Below are 14,297 nucleotides of genomic sequence, written 5' to 3' on the forward strand. Positions count from 1 at the left end.
GGGAATCTTTAGAATGTCTTTATTTCTGCCAGGTATGTTACAGAACCAAACTCACTTTTATTTTCTACTTGCATTCTGGGAGTTAGACGGATGAGTATTCACTGGGTACAGCCTAGTATAACCCTGCGACAGCCTCTACATGTTCAGTTATATGGAGACATTTTACTCTGTTGAAAGAGCTTGAGAGTCAAACTCAAATCTATGAAAAAAAAACCCTGTTTTCCATCCAACCCTGCTCATGGAGTGACGACTCTGAGACTCATTACTTATTAGGAAATGCCTGGGCCATAAACTTCAGCTTGTTCTCGGACTCACTCTTACCTTACTTCTTAACTCATTATCTCTTTTGTTCTAACGTGGCTTTAGCTACATGGTGGCTTCCTCTCCTTGTCTTCTTACTCCCACCAGCTCAGCATTTTAGCTTGAATCCCTCTGTGTTCTATCCCTTGAGTTTCTCTACCTTTTTTGTCCTTTTCCTTGGTGTTCCAGGAGAATCTCTACTCGTGATCTATCCTGAGTGACTGCTTGCCTCTGCTCAGCTCCTATGCCTCTGACCTTCTTTGTGTTCTCAGGCGAATCTTCAGGGCCATCTCCTCCTATTTCCCAGAATTCTCTGTATCCCTGCTGGATGTTCCACCTATTTCCTGTGTCAGCTCATTGGCCATAAGCTTTTTTATTGACAGGTGACGCTCTACACCAATCACTTCCAGGAATATCTGGCCACCACTTAGAAGATGCAGGGCCCAGTCACTGCACTCAGCTACGTAGTGAGTATACAGTGTGCAGGGGTGTGGAGAGAGAGAGCATGCTCAGACCACAGGAAAGGGTGCAACCCTTCAGCTTTAGGTTTTCACTCTAGAGGAAAGATGAGTTGAGATAGTCGTTTCCTGAGGAAGTCACGCCCTTGGAACGTCAGGCCCAAGATTTAAGCTTCTGGTTGCCACCTTATTAGTTTGGATCCTCCTCTCTTGCCTGATGCCCTGCATGCCCTACACTCCTAGAGAGAACCCAGGGGGCTCAAGGATGTGGCAGTTTTGCATTCTGTGCCTCTGTGTACTCATGGCTTTTGTGACTACAGGTCAGATGGCAATTGAGGAATCCAGTGGGTGGAGGGAGGGAAAGAGAGGCCGGGATCTTTAGCTTAGTAAGCAGAGAAGCCACCCTTAATTCTACGACAGTCACCTGGCAAAGCCACTCTCCCTGGTCAAGGCTTCTCACAGCCTTCTGTCTGCATTACTCATAGATTTTCTTCTTCAGGATGTAGTTGAGTTGGCTATACATAGAGTTCACTAGTTTCCCCCTTTCATCTTGTTTCAGACCCCACAGTGACTTTTCTGGAACAAAAACCGAGGTGGGGTCTGGTACCACGTGGTCAAGCTGCGAACCTGAGCTGCATCTTGAAGGATTCCCAGTATCCCTGGCTGAGCTGGTATCAGCAGGATCTCCAAAAGCAACTACAGTTGCTGGTCACTCTGCGAAGTCCTGGGGACAAAGAGGTCAAATCTCTTCCTGGTGCTGATTACCTGGCCACACGGGTCAGTGATACAGAGCTGAGGCTGCAAGTAGCCAACCTGAGCCAGGGCAGAACTCTGTACTGCACCTGCAGTAGAGACACAGTGGTAAACTCTGCTGGGGCATTGGAACAAAAACCACACATACACCCTGCCCTCCCCTCCAACCTTTGTTCCTCTGCAAGCCCTTCTGAGCTTTCTTCTATTCTACCCAGACTTCCCCATGACCTTGTCCTAGCAAAGAGTGCCCTCTACTTGCTGATTAGCCACTTTTTCTGTTTGTGTCTGATTTATTCTGTGACTCAAGGAGATCAGAGCATAGACTTTAGGTCTTCCATTGTGAGATTGGAAGATGTCCTTATCCTCCTATATTGTAGTTTCCGATTTGCGGATGTAGACAGCTAATGTGGCTACCCCAGCAGGCAGCCGGGCAACATAGTTCAGGTGTACTCTTTGGTACAATATGATGCAGAGCACCAAGGAAACCAGCGGTTTGCATTAGTTCTTCCCTCCACAATATGGGTAGTGAATAGCAGGTTGTGTGTGGTGCCTGAATCAATTCCCAATGTGGGGTTGGAGTAAAACCAAGAGAAATTTCCAGAGCTCATATAAAAACTGGCTGAATGGCTGAATGTGCAGGTGTGATGATACCCTTTAAATAAACACCCTTGTTTCCATAATGCCCACGTGTTTATTACCTGCACCCACTTTGCCTTCACAAACTCAATCTTAAAAGGGTTCTTTGTGTCCCTTTTTTTGTCTAATTTATTTTGCTTTACTTATGTTATTTAAAATATTTCAATATGACATTTAACATAGCAAAATAAATTTAAAAGAAAACTAAATCTCCTTCCCATATCAGACTTATGAGCTCAAAGCTACTAAATCTAGATATTTTTTAGGTAATTACTAGTTTATCAAAGCAGTTAAAGAAAAACTGATGAAGACTTATACCTGAAGAAAAACATTAAACAAATTACGTTGAGCTTGGAGAATAGCTCAGAAGATAAAGCCTCTGTCTTACAAGCTTGAAATAGCCATAATACACACACACACACACACACACACATATACATATATATGTATATATATACAGAGTACACACACATATACACATACACATAGTGCACACATACAACAAATACACACATACACATATGTATACATACATTCGCACACAGTATACAGGCATACACACAATACACATGTACATATACACACACTCATTCAAGACACAATACATTCACACACAGACATACACAATATACACACATATACACACTCAGGCATGTACATACACACATACGTACATACATACATACATACATATATACATACATAGAAGGGGAGAGACAATTGCTCTAAATTAGAGGTATATTTACTAAAGAGCTAATTTGACCACATATTACAGAAAACAAGTCCATCAGAAACATAAAGGTCTAAAATTAGCATTTAGGCAGCAGTAAATGTAGTAGAAAGCCCTGAGTTAAACTCAATTTGCAATCTGTGGAAGGCTACACCCAGAGTAAAGAGCAGAACAAGACTGCTCAACTGCCAGGCGAATAGCTAGAAATCAACAGGAAGTTCAGAATCACAGAGCAAGGCTGGGGTCAGTGGGGAGGAATGGAGGGACATAAGGGAGGAGAGTAGATCAGAGGGGAGAGGAAGAAGGAAAGGAGTGGGGAGGGGAGGAGGTAGGAAGGGAGATGACAGAGAGTGAACTATCATGAAGCACAGGATCCTGAGCCCGGTCTGAGGTAGGTTATGGACAACTGAAAGGTGTGGGAGTGAGGGATTGCCAAGACAAATTATAGCTTCCTCTTTGGTTGAGATACCTCAGTCCTATGGAGAATGAAGGGTCTTTCCACAAGGGGGAGCCATTTGCCCATAATTCTTCATGGCGCTGAAGTTTGTTTGGTAACCCAACAAGGCTTCCTTGCTCTCTTACCTGTCTCTCTCATCTGCTCTTTCCGATCTTCAGAAGTTCATCTGCTTGAGACATTGACTTGCCTCATGCCGGAGTTGTATGCCCTGGCCCCAAAGCCCTGGTCATGGGATGCTTTCTGTTTATGAACTTTTCTAAAACCCTGCTGTTGAAAAGGCTGCTTTTAATAAGACTCTCAGACATTCTAAAATGTTATCTGGGGTAAGAACAGAAACTGTTCCTCCAGAAATGGTGCCACCTCCACTTAGAGGACTCCTAAGTTCCCTGACTTTCACAGTAGCTTCCATGGCTTTTCTGTGACCTTGGTTTGGCCTCTCTATCTGTGCCCCACATGTTAACACTCTCTAACGCTCTCACATAGCAGCAAATGGGAATGACTACCAAAATGTCCTCCCGGTGACCATATGACTTTTCACTAACATTCCTCATGTCCTGTGACAAAATCAGGAGGATAATTTAGGGCCACTAGACCTGGTAGAAATAAAATCACAGTCACAGTCCTAGTCAGATTTGGTTAGAGGAGGGAGTGTGGGGTTCAGATGCAAGGAGCTAGTTAGCTGCTTGTATCCTATACAGGATAGGACGGTGACACAGGAGAATTAAAGATGAGCCATGGATAGAAATATGGAGTTGAAGAACCTGTACTTCAGACCAGAGACTGGGTTGCTCTCAAGTGAAAGCTCTCTGGATAGTTCACATCACTGCAGAATTTGGTTTGGATCCTGTCCCTACTGTTTCCCTCAGTACAACCAAAGATTCCACATATGAAATCATACAGCTGCCCACTGTAGACTCCATGATCACACAACTGAACCTGTCCAGACTCTGACGCCAGGCATGTAAACTGCCAGCAGAGATTCTGAGAACTTTAATTTTTTTTTAAAAGACAGGGTCTCATATAACCCAAGCTGTCTTCATACAGCTGAGGCTGTTGAATTCCTAAGCATTCTGTTTCAGCATCTCCAGTGCTCGGATTATAAGAGTGTGTTCCTATACCTAGAAAAATATTCTTTTAAAACATTAAACTTATATGATTTTGAGGTGTTTGAAATATATCTAACCCTAAATCATTTCAATATTTTAGTAAAAACATCTAAGTCTTTTTCTTTGAGGTGTTTTTAGACACACAGTGTATAATTGTTGATGCTCTCCCTACTGTGCAGTAGCATCAAGGGACCTAGTCCAGTCTGAATAGATCACAGCCCCCTCACTGATCCACTTCTTCCCTCCCCTTCTTCTTTCTTATTTCTTCAGCCGCCTGGTAACCACCATCTCATTCTTTCTGTGGCTGAATAGTATTATGTTGTGTATATGTGTCAAATATCTATTCATTTTATGGAAACTCAGTTTTTATTTCTTGGCTATTGCTATAATTATGTAATAAACATGGGAGTTGACATAGTGGCTCAATTTCCTTTTGATCTATTCTCAAGAATGGTATAGTTCCCTCATATGGTACTTCTATTTGAAAATTTTTGAGAAGCTTGCATATTGTTCTCTAAACTGGCTATATGAATTTATGTATACATCATTAGCCTACAAAGTTTCCTTTTCTTCACATCTTCACTATCATTTGTTATCAATTCTCTTTCTTTTTTCTTTTTTCTTGGCTATTTTATGTATTTACATTTTAAACGTTATCCCCTTCTCCCTTCCCCATACTTTCCCCTCCCACTCCCCTCCCCTCCCCTCCCCCTCTCCTTTCTTCTATGAAGATACTTCCACTGCCACCCACCCACTCCAACCTCAATGCCCTGGCATTTCCCTACACTGGGGAAAGGAGCGTTCACAGGACCAAGGACTTTTCCTCCTGTTGATGCCAGACAATGCCATCCTCTGCTGCATATGCGGCTGGAGCCATGGGTTCCTTCATGTGTACTCATTGGTTGTTGGTTTAGTTCCTGGGAGCTCTAGGGTGTCTGACCATTTAATATTGTTGTACTTATCTATTCTCTTTTTGACAAGTCATTCTTAGTGGGACAAAGCAATATCTTATATGGTATGACTTACATTTCCTTTATAATTATAATGCTGAAGAGCTAAATACTTTTTTGCATACATCAACTATTTGTATGTAGACAAGCAAATCTGACTTCAAATCTAACACTATCAATGGACTCTAATATCTAATAAATCAGAAGTATTTCTGAAGAAATAATTCTAAAAATTCATTGTGGTATTTGGTACTTGAGATCAACCTCACTGCCTTTATGGGAAGGTAGCCTTTTTCTTGGGAGAATGAAATCTGAGCCCATAAGATTAGACAGATATGTAAGGATGAGGACAGTCAATGGTTCAACAGGAGACCATTGGTATCCACTGGGAACTGGAGAACCGCCAGATATATTTACATGAAGATGATGAGTAAGAAGATTGAAAGAAAATCCAAAGACAGGCTATTTGCTTTGTAATTTCCTTAGCTCAGTCCTTAGAAGTTGAAGCAACAATCCCTCTCCTATTTTATACGTAAGGACTCCTCTGTCATTCTAGATTAAATGTCAAATTATATCACAATATTTATCGGCTTTCTGATTCTGATTTTGTAATCTCTTCTCTGATTAAGTGCTACATTTGAATGTTTGTGTCCTCTCTAAGATGTATGTTGAAACTCACCCCAAGCATAGTAGTTTTAGAGGTGGGGGCTACATTTTCATGGATGTGAGTAGCATCTAGTAGAAGGATTCCAAGGAAATAAATTATTCCTTTACTTATTCTTACTTTTTGCCATTTTGCATCCTTCCATTAAAGGATGTAGCAAAACAGCTGTCACCAGGTTTGTTTTCATTTGTAGTTTATAAGTTTCCAGTTTCATTTTTGGAGGAATTCCAAATAGACTAAGACAATAGGTATAAGGAGATGGTAATATGGATTCCAAATCAGTTCTGGATAGAGATGTGAGTGCCTTCAATGTGTTAATACAATTCTGCAGACTTGAGTAAACTGTCTTATTCATTCTCACAACCCACAAGAGTCACTGGTCTCATCTTAAACCATTGTAAAACAAAGAACCAAACAAGGATGATGAGGATTTGTGTTACAACATCTTTGTAATCACTACCACTCTTGAACTGCACCATGACTTAATCGTTCTAACTCCCCTGTTACTAAATTTATTTCCAGTAAAGGATGTCATCTCTTAGAGCTCATGGTGAGACAGAGAGATGGCACCCACACCCATGCAATTCAGATGCCTCAGCTGCTATGTGCCCTGCTCATAGTTTTTGTAGTGGATTAAGTGGATTAACCCTTTTTTGCAAGGTGAGATGTTATGAGTTTACATGTTCCTTTCATAATGAAAATTTCACTTCATAAAACAAGTGAAGATGAAGCTCTCAGATCCACACTTGGCAAGTCAAGTGCAGTTTTGGTTCCAGGAAATCTTAGGTGAGGCTAAGATAGCTTGGAGGTTTTAGGACCTCTTTGAGGACAAGATTTGGCCTCAGAACTTTCGGTATTCAAAGGCTCCAGTGGTCTACTTGGAGTGGCTACAGATTGTCTTTGTGCTGCTTTTTAAACCTTTAGTCAACTGGCCAAAGAAAATTCCCCATGAAAACCTGTCAGTTAAATCTCAGCGGCCATTAGTAAAGCTGTGCAAGTGAGCAGAAAGAGGAGGAGGAAGGATGCTTGAGTGATAATCAAAATGAAGTAGAGCTCCCAAGGCAGCTGATGTCAGTGCATGAAGGCAACGTGTGAGCTGAATGTGTGAGGATGCTATGATGAAACCCATTTCTCGGAATATTATTCACCTCAAAACATTAGCTACATAAACAGGCAGACATACACTGGGAAAATTAAATCTTTAACCCTATTTATCTGCTGTTCTAAGTACCAGTGAACGTTGAACTTTAACCCTATGTTGCAAGTACAGATTCCAAATGAGTGACTAAGCTTTATCTATGTCTGATATTCGAGTTGTACGGTTATGAGAATTAATGACGTGCCTCTTCCAATTCCTATTTTAAAGTCCTTTCTCCAGTTGATACCCCCATTAGCTCACTCACTGTCAGACAATCTTTCCCCAAATGAAGTGTTTAACTTTCTGAAAACACGCATAGCAAGTTTGGTAACCACAAATGACTGCAAAGTGGCCCCCTTTAAATAACTCTGTTACCAGCTACATTGAGAAATGACAAGTTTTCAGCTTCCCGTTGTCAGGGATAGGAAAAGAAGGGATTATGTGCGAATGACTACTAATCACTGAATGCATAGAAGTGAGACGCTGTGCCTCTCATGGTCCAATGAGCCCATTTAATTGTGAGGTTGGATGTGGGCACATGCTTTGTCACATGTTTCAGAATTCCTCCTGTTGTGAGAGCTCAGTTATTTTTCATGGTATTTTCAATCCAGGGCATGTAGTGAAAGATGCTAGCATAGATGCCAACATCAGCTCTCAAAACGCAGCCATCTGCATAAGACAATATTCCATAAAGTACCCCATTGCAGACAGCTGGGGCAGCCGTGACTTCCTACGGGAAAAGAAAACAGGTTATCATTCAAGTACCAGATAAGGAATCCAATGATGAAAGGAAGGTATCATGAGTCCATTACCTTGCAGGGCAGCCTCCGTCCTGGCACGATGCCCACACAGATCATGTTTTCTCGGATGTCAAAGGCTTTATAGGCATTATGACACTCAGCCTTGGAGATTACAGAGACGTTGACAGTTTGCAGTGAGTCAGGTTCCTTGGCTAGAGGAAACAGGAAAGTCATATTTCCCGTGAGTTTTTCTAAGTATCAGAGCTTCCTTTGCTTCCTTCTTTTTTTGGTATCTTTTCTATTATCAGGAAAGGAGTTCAAATTTTGAGAAATAAGAACCAAGAAGTTTAAACATTAAGTATAGGAGAGATTTTTAGATTAACAACTTGTCATAATGCAAATGCCCATCCCCTTAGGAGGTTGGCTGGAATGTGTCAGTCATTCTTGCAACAAAATGAAACAAATTGCTTGAAATTTTTTCTGGAAATTTAAACATTTAGAGAGTGTCCTTTCCTATGCAAATTTTAGAGCTTGAGGTAACTTGTAAATATAGAGTCAGATGCTAAAACTAAATAATTATCTGATAAGTAATACAATAATAATAATAATAATAATAATAATAATAATAATAATAATAATAATAATAATAAACAGTAATAGAGCCACCTAAGGCGTTAGTAAAAGTAGAGGAAAAAACCAACTAGACTAGGTGGTACAGTTTAATACTGTGTCTTCTGGTTTCTAATTCAAGCTGTTTTTTTTTTTTTTATATCAAAGTCTTATAATAAGAAAGGTTTTCTAATCTGTCAAGCAATGAGAATAAGGAAACCAGAGTACTATCTGTCTATAGGTGCTCTTCTTAGGGATTCTTGGGCAAAAGTTCTATATTTGAGATTTTATCTTTTAAATTTGAATGAGTGCTTACTTCTAAACCTTTATTTGAAAATATGACACTTTTTAAAAGTGAATATTGAGCTCCTTTGCCTTACTTTCTAGTATAACAATACATTCACAGATCCACATTTCTTTTGAGAGTAATTTCAGAAATGTTTACTTCATGAATTAGAGTTAATTAAGATACATTTATGTATGTGGGGGTAAGGGGGTAAGGGAGGTCATTTTTCTTTTTTACACCCAGTGAAAGTAACCTAGGTAATAATTCTCTGGTGCTGCTAGCAATACTCAAAATTTATTATTTGATGAAGTTTTCTGTTTTGAAGTATACAATATTATTATTTATTACAATCACTTTACTGTGCATTCACTGTACTATACATCACTTGATCCACTTCTTCCCATTCTCCATCTCTTTAGTCTTCAGATATTTTTTTTCAGTCCTACATAGTAATGCTCTGTCTGATCTGCCACAATATTATGATTTTATCTTATACTTGATATCTTATTATGCCTTTCCTCTTTCCAGAATTTGAGCTCATTCATTGCTTGAAATGGTTTGAAAACTTTTGATAGTATGTCATATTTCATTTTGGAGGGAAGAAAATTAATACTCTGAGACAAAAATAAGAGTTCTGATACACATCATGAGGTATTCTATTGAAACTATTTCTTTTATATTTATAAGCCAAGAAGATATAAAGATATGTCAGAGAAAAGACTTTAATGTCTTCTAATGAGGTGAAGGAAAAGGAAATGGTGACAGCAGAAGCTTGAAGAAAGTCCTATGGAAGCAGAATCTCAGAAGCTCAGAGGAGTCCTCAGAGAATGCCGGCAAAGTTAGACACCATCACTTTATGCTTTGAACTCACTGACGTCACATAGATTGTAGGCCCAGGTAGACACAGAGCACATGGCATTCACAGGCACCGTGTGTTGAGGTAGCTTGACTGCTTTTGCATAGAAACTGTGCTTAATCCCTCTTCTCAGTTTGATTAACATAAGGTCATATGAAATAGAAGAGACCGAGAAGTATGGATGACGGAACATTTTCTCATAGTCAGACACCTCCACGTCATGTTCTGTGGTATCTGCTGGGTTTGTTATCCCAAGAATCACCCGGAGGTCCCTACAATGATAAGGAAATATTCATAAAAATAATTTATCAACTTTCTGCAATAATATGGACCTTAATTAGTTTTTCCCAAAGAACATTCCCTGAAGATCTTTCATGGATCATTTATTGAGAGTTATATACAAGTTGCTGGGTCTATATGTGACTTGAGAACTCAAAGAGTAAAACAATCTGAAGTTCTTATCACTCACGGTAAATTGCAGTGTGCAGCTGTGACCACCCAAAGAGGATGGATCAGGACTCCAGTACAGGGCAAGTAATCAGACTTCAGGTAGACTAAGTAGGGGGGAGTGGTGCCAGCTATGTGATCTGGATTATAGGCAAAGGTACCTGGAAAGAAAGGAATGGGAATTTTTTTCATCAATCCCTAAGAAAAACATTGAAACAAAAACAAAATTTCAAAAGTACAACAACAAAATCAAAAAAAGGGGGGATATGTTTCACTATCTTCAAGTTATTGAACCCTCCTCTTCAGCACTTTTAAATAGTAAATCAAATCTTTAAAGTGACTTATTTTGTTCTGAAGACAATGACAGTTGATAGAAACAGTTACTTTAAAATTTTAAAAGTGTTTATCCTTTTAATTGTAAAGAAATATTCTTCTACTTGAATTGTGAATTCTCTTAGGCCTGTGAGAACTCTCAGTAGGTGGGACAGTTGTTGAGCAAGTTTGACAACCTGAGTTTGATTCCTCCAGAACTCAAAGATGAAAGGAGAGTACCTACCTCACAAAGTAGCCTACAAATGTACCATAACCAATGGATCCCCTCTTCTTACATATATAATAATAAAGAAATGACTTTTAAAAGAAATACAAGTGCTCTCATTTTATACAACTTTGTGGAATCTGTAAGAGTAGCTAATTACTAAACGAATTTACCAAGTTTAAATTGTTATTAACATTCGCCTGTAAAATGCCCTTTATAGGATCATATATTTGAACACTTGAATGCCAGCTGGTGGTGGTGTCTGGGCAAGTAGATCTCTAGAGAGCAAGCTTTGATGTTGTTAGCCTGTTCCACTTCCTGTCTAGTCTCTGATTTGCATAGATGTGAGCAAGCAGCCTCATGTTTCCACTACCAATTTAGAGGTTGCTCTTGTTGTCATGCCTTCTCCACAATAATAGACTGTTATCTCAGCTCATAAGCCAAGTGAGCCTTTCTCCTTTAAGTTGTTTCTTGTCAGTTCTTGTTCATAGCAATAATAATAGTAACTGATACAAGGACTTTCACAAGTTATCTCTCTCTTTCAACAGTTGTACCATGAACAATGAAAGCCAGTACCACGACAAGAACAGGGCAAATGCTCTCAGAGTCTAAGGACAACAAGGGAGTAAATAATTCCACCAATTAATGTCAGGTACTAGTATATGGCAGGCTCTGTTTAGGAATTTGAGCTAGCTTATAAGTGAAACAGATAACCATGCTCTCAAACATCTGAATTTGTAAACATATTAGAAAATAAAAAGTAAATAAAATAACATGTTTTATGGTGATTAAAACTATGGGGATAAAGTTAGGCCCATTAAAGATATAAAGTACAAGTGCAGAAGGCAGGTATTCTCATAGGAAGTAACTAAACTTGGTAGGTGTGGTGGCAGTGCTGAGAGATAGAGAAACAGTCAAACACTAAGTCTGAAATGATGTCTCTATCATTTTTCCTATCTTTCCTGTCTTCCCAAGGACTCTTCTTTGACAAACAGTGGCAGATGTGAATATACTCACCAAGCAGGGTTGAAAGAATGCAGAAGAAGACTAACTTCATTATGATGTTGAAAGCTAATTTGAGATGGAGTTTAGCTCAGTGTCTCTGTAAAGTGTAAAAAAGAGAAAAGGAGATAAAACACTGATGAGTTATTTCAGTGGTGAAATTTACTTTATGAAAAACTCTCCCCATCAGAGTACAGAGTGGTGTCAGAGGAAGGAAATAACTTGTCACAAACTTGGTCTCTCACGCTGTCTAGAGCTGAATTTTGACCTCTCTTGAAGTTACTTAATCCAAGTGAGATGTTCACAATGTCTCCACAGCCTCCTGCTCCTTGATTTGTGCAGGAAGGCTGCTCCCTGCGCTACATTAATGATGCAGACCCCTCCCATCTCTATGATGTTGTTTACCCCATTTGTGTGACACTAGAATTTATCTGTACTCTCGCACTGACAGTAACCCCTTTGCTTAGCACTTGGTGTTTCTTTGAAGTACTTTAGCTATCTTTTTCATGACAAAAACCAGCCATCATTTAAAATCTCAAACCTTACCAGAGTTGGAATATGTCTTGATTTTGGTTGGGTACCCATATATTTAAAGTTCCCATTTCTATCTTCAAGGAGCTCTCAAGCTGGACGAAGTGATAAACAGTGAAGCAAATGGGTGCTACCAAAAGTCTCCAAAAGTATGATATATTATACAGACTAGGAATACTATTTGTAAATCACATCTGTTAAAATATCAGTAATCCAAAAATATAAAATATTAAAATGCAACAATCAACAAGCAACCTGACTTGAATGTAGGCCTAAGATCTGAGCAGGTGGTTGCTGAAGGTTTAGTCTCCTTGGATTGCCAAAATAAATAGCACAGTCTATGTGCCTTGAACAACAAACATTAATCTTCTTATAGATCTGGAGGTTGTAACTTATTTCTCCAATTACTGACAAATTTGGTGAAGGTGGTCGAGGGATAGTTTCCTTCTTCTGGGGGCTCACTTGGCTTTTCCAGTATGTGTATATGCACAGCAAAGGAGGGGGAATAGACTATTATTTTTCTTATAAGAATCTAATACTTAGAGAGTTCCCAAAATATGGAACAGAAATGACTGAGAAATAAATTTAAAATGTGCTACATCCATAGCCATGAGGAAATGCTAATTAAATTATTACTTTTATCTTACTTGAGTCAGAACGGTCAAGGTAATTAAACAAATTATAGCACCTGTTAGATAGTGAGGATGTGAGGGAAGGGTAACACCTATTTCTGGTGGTAGTGCAAACTAGTAGAGCCACCATGGAAATCAGTGGGTGAGGTTTCTCAGGAATCTGGTAATTGATCTGCCTCAATATCTACTATAACTCTCTTGGGCATATACTTTAAAGGATTTTATGTCCTACTAGAGAAGCTCACCCATGTTCATTGCTGCTCTATATATAATAGCCAAAAAATCAGTAGTGTGAACATCTGTCAAGTGATGAATGGATAATGAGATGTGGTGCATTTACACAATGGAACACTGCTCCACTATTGAGAAAAATGAACCATGAAATCTGAAGGCAAATGGATAACAATAGAAACAAATATCCTTCCAAGTGAGGTAACACAGACCTAAAAAGACAAATACTGCATGCTTTTCTTATATGCAGATGTTAGCTTTTAAGTTTTCTTTGTGTCCTTTAATCTGCAGATGTGAGAACCCAGTAAGGGACAGGAGATAGTGGTCCAAGAATGGGGAAATACAGTTTTATAATGAGAAAAATGAAAACTAGAACAAGATGTTGAAATGGAAGGGCAAGATAAATGAGGGAGTATGGCAATGATAATTAACATTAAAGGTCTTTGAAAAAAAACAATGAAAATATACTAAAACAAGCATTAAAGGAATTTAAATGAAATCATCATGTAATAGAGGAGATAATACCCTAATTAGTTGTCTTATACCACCAAGTCAATGTTTCAGTAATAGGGATAGTTTACATAGTGTGGAATCATTAACTAAAGGGATTCCTTAGTGCCCTTGAAACATCATGGGTTATTACCAAGGCAATTGGTTACTCTATGCAATTTGATGGCCAGGACTTATTACTGAAAACACTACTAAATTATGTCATCAAATTGAAGCAATCAAGCTGGTACACAAACAGAAGTTTCACCCCCTACTGTCTAGCATTCTATTGGAAAAGAAAATTAATCATTAATCACTGCACCACAAATCTTCTGACCTATAACACAATTCTGATTATAAGATATACTCGTGTAATAGTGGAGAAAATGTCATAGGAGTAACCAACCACATTTTAAATGGGATTCAAGGCCCACTCTGTGAGATGGAACTCACATCTGACACTACTAAAGTCGTCAGGAACTGAAACTAAATAGGTTCTAGACCTTAGGGGAAGAATCTTCTACTACTATTCTGATAAGGGAATATAGCAATAAAATTGGCTTCTGATGACTTTGCTATATACAGAAATCAGTGCATTGCTTAAACTTCACCAGAGTTTATTCTTGCAGTAGATAGTTACTGAGACAGAAATCTGCAACTGGAAATGTAAAGAGAGTTAGAAATGTTGGCATACTCATACCTTTATGAGCCGTCCTTAATAAAATCCCTCCCTTCAAGGCTTAG

At 39.0% G+C, this 14,297-nt stretch overlaps 1 protein-coding gene and 1 gene segment (V, D, J or C); one reads left to right on the forward strand and one right to left on the reverse strand.

Annotated features, from left to right (window-relative positions):
• Positions 1 to 1,023: 1,023 nt before the first annotated feature.
• LOC116904272 lies at positions 1,024 to 1,916 on the forward strand. The segment is given in 2 exon segments: positions 1,024 to 1,078; positions 1,318 to 1,916. Coding segments are annotated over 2 exon segments (654 nt in total).
• A 5,757-nt stretch (positions 1,917 to 7,673) lies between these two features.
• On the reverse strand, positions 7,674 to 11,725 carry Prss58 (serine protease 58). The gene is made up of 5 exons (XM_032905052.1): positions 11,686 to 11,725; positions 10,153 to 10,291; positions 9,699 to 9,955; positions 8,005 to 8,144; positions 7,674 to 7,922 (listed from the first exon to the last, which is right to left on the reverse strand). Exons 1-5 carry the CDS (start codon positions 11,723 to 11,725, stop codon positions 7,773 to 7,775), a joined length of 726 nt encoding a protein of 241 aa, XP_032760943.1. The 3' UTR covers positions 7,674 to 7,772.
• Between the last annotated feature and the right edge of the window lie 2,572 nt (positions 11,726 to 14,297).

Source organism: Rattus rattus, chromosome 6 (assembly GCF_011064425.1).
Source record: "Rattus rattus isolate New Zealand chromosome 6, Rrattus_CSIRO_v1, whole genome shotgun sequence".
Taxonomy (NCBI): domain Eukaryota; kingdom Metazoa; phylum Chordata; class Mammalia; order Rodentia; family Muridae; genus Rattus; species Rattus rattus.

Excerpts from the sequence above, each read along its gene's own strand:
- Prss58 (XM_032905052.1), bottom strand. The coding sequence starts at position 11,725 with ATGAAGTTAGTCTTCTTCTGCATTCTTTCAACCCTGCTTG. Across the intron at positions 10,292-11,685 it reads CATTCTTTCAACCCTGCTTG|GTACCTTTGCCTATAATCCA; the intron begins GTGAGTATATTC and ends CTTTCTTTCCAG. Across the intron at positions 8,145-9,698 it reads CTACAATCTATGTGACGTCA|CCAAGGAACCTGACTCACTG; the intron begins GTGAGTTCAAAG and ends TGTTTCCTCTAG.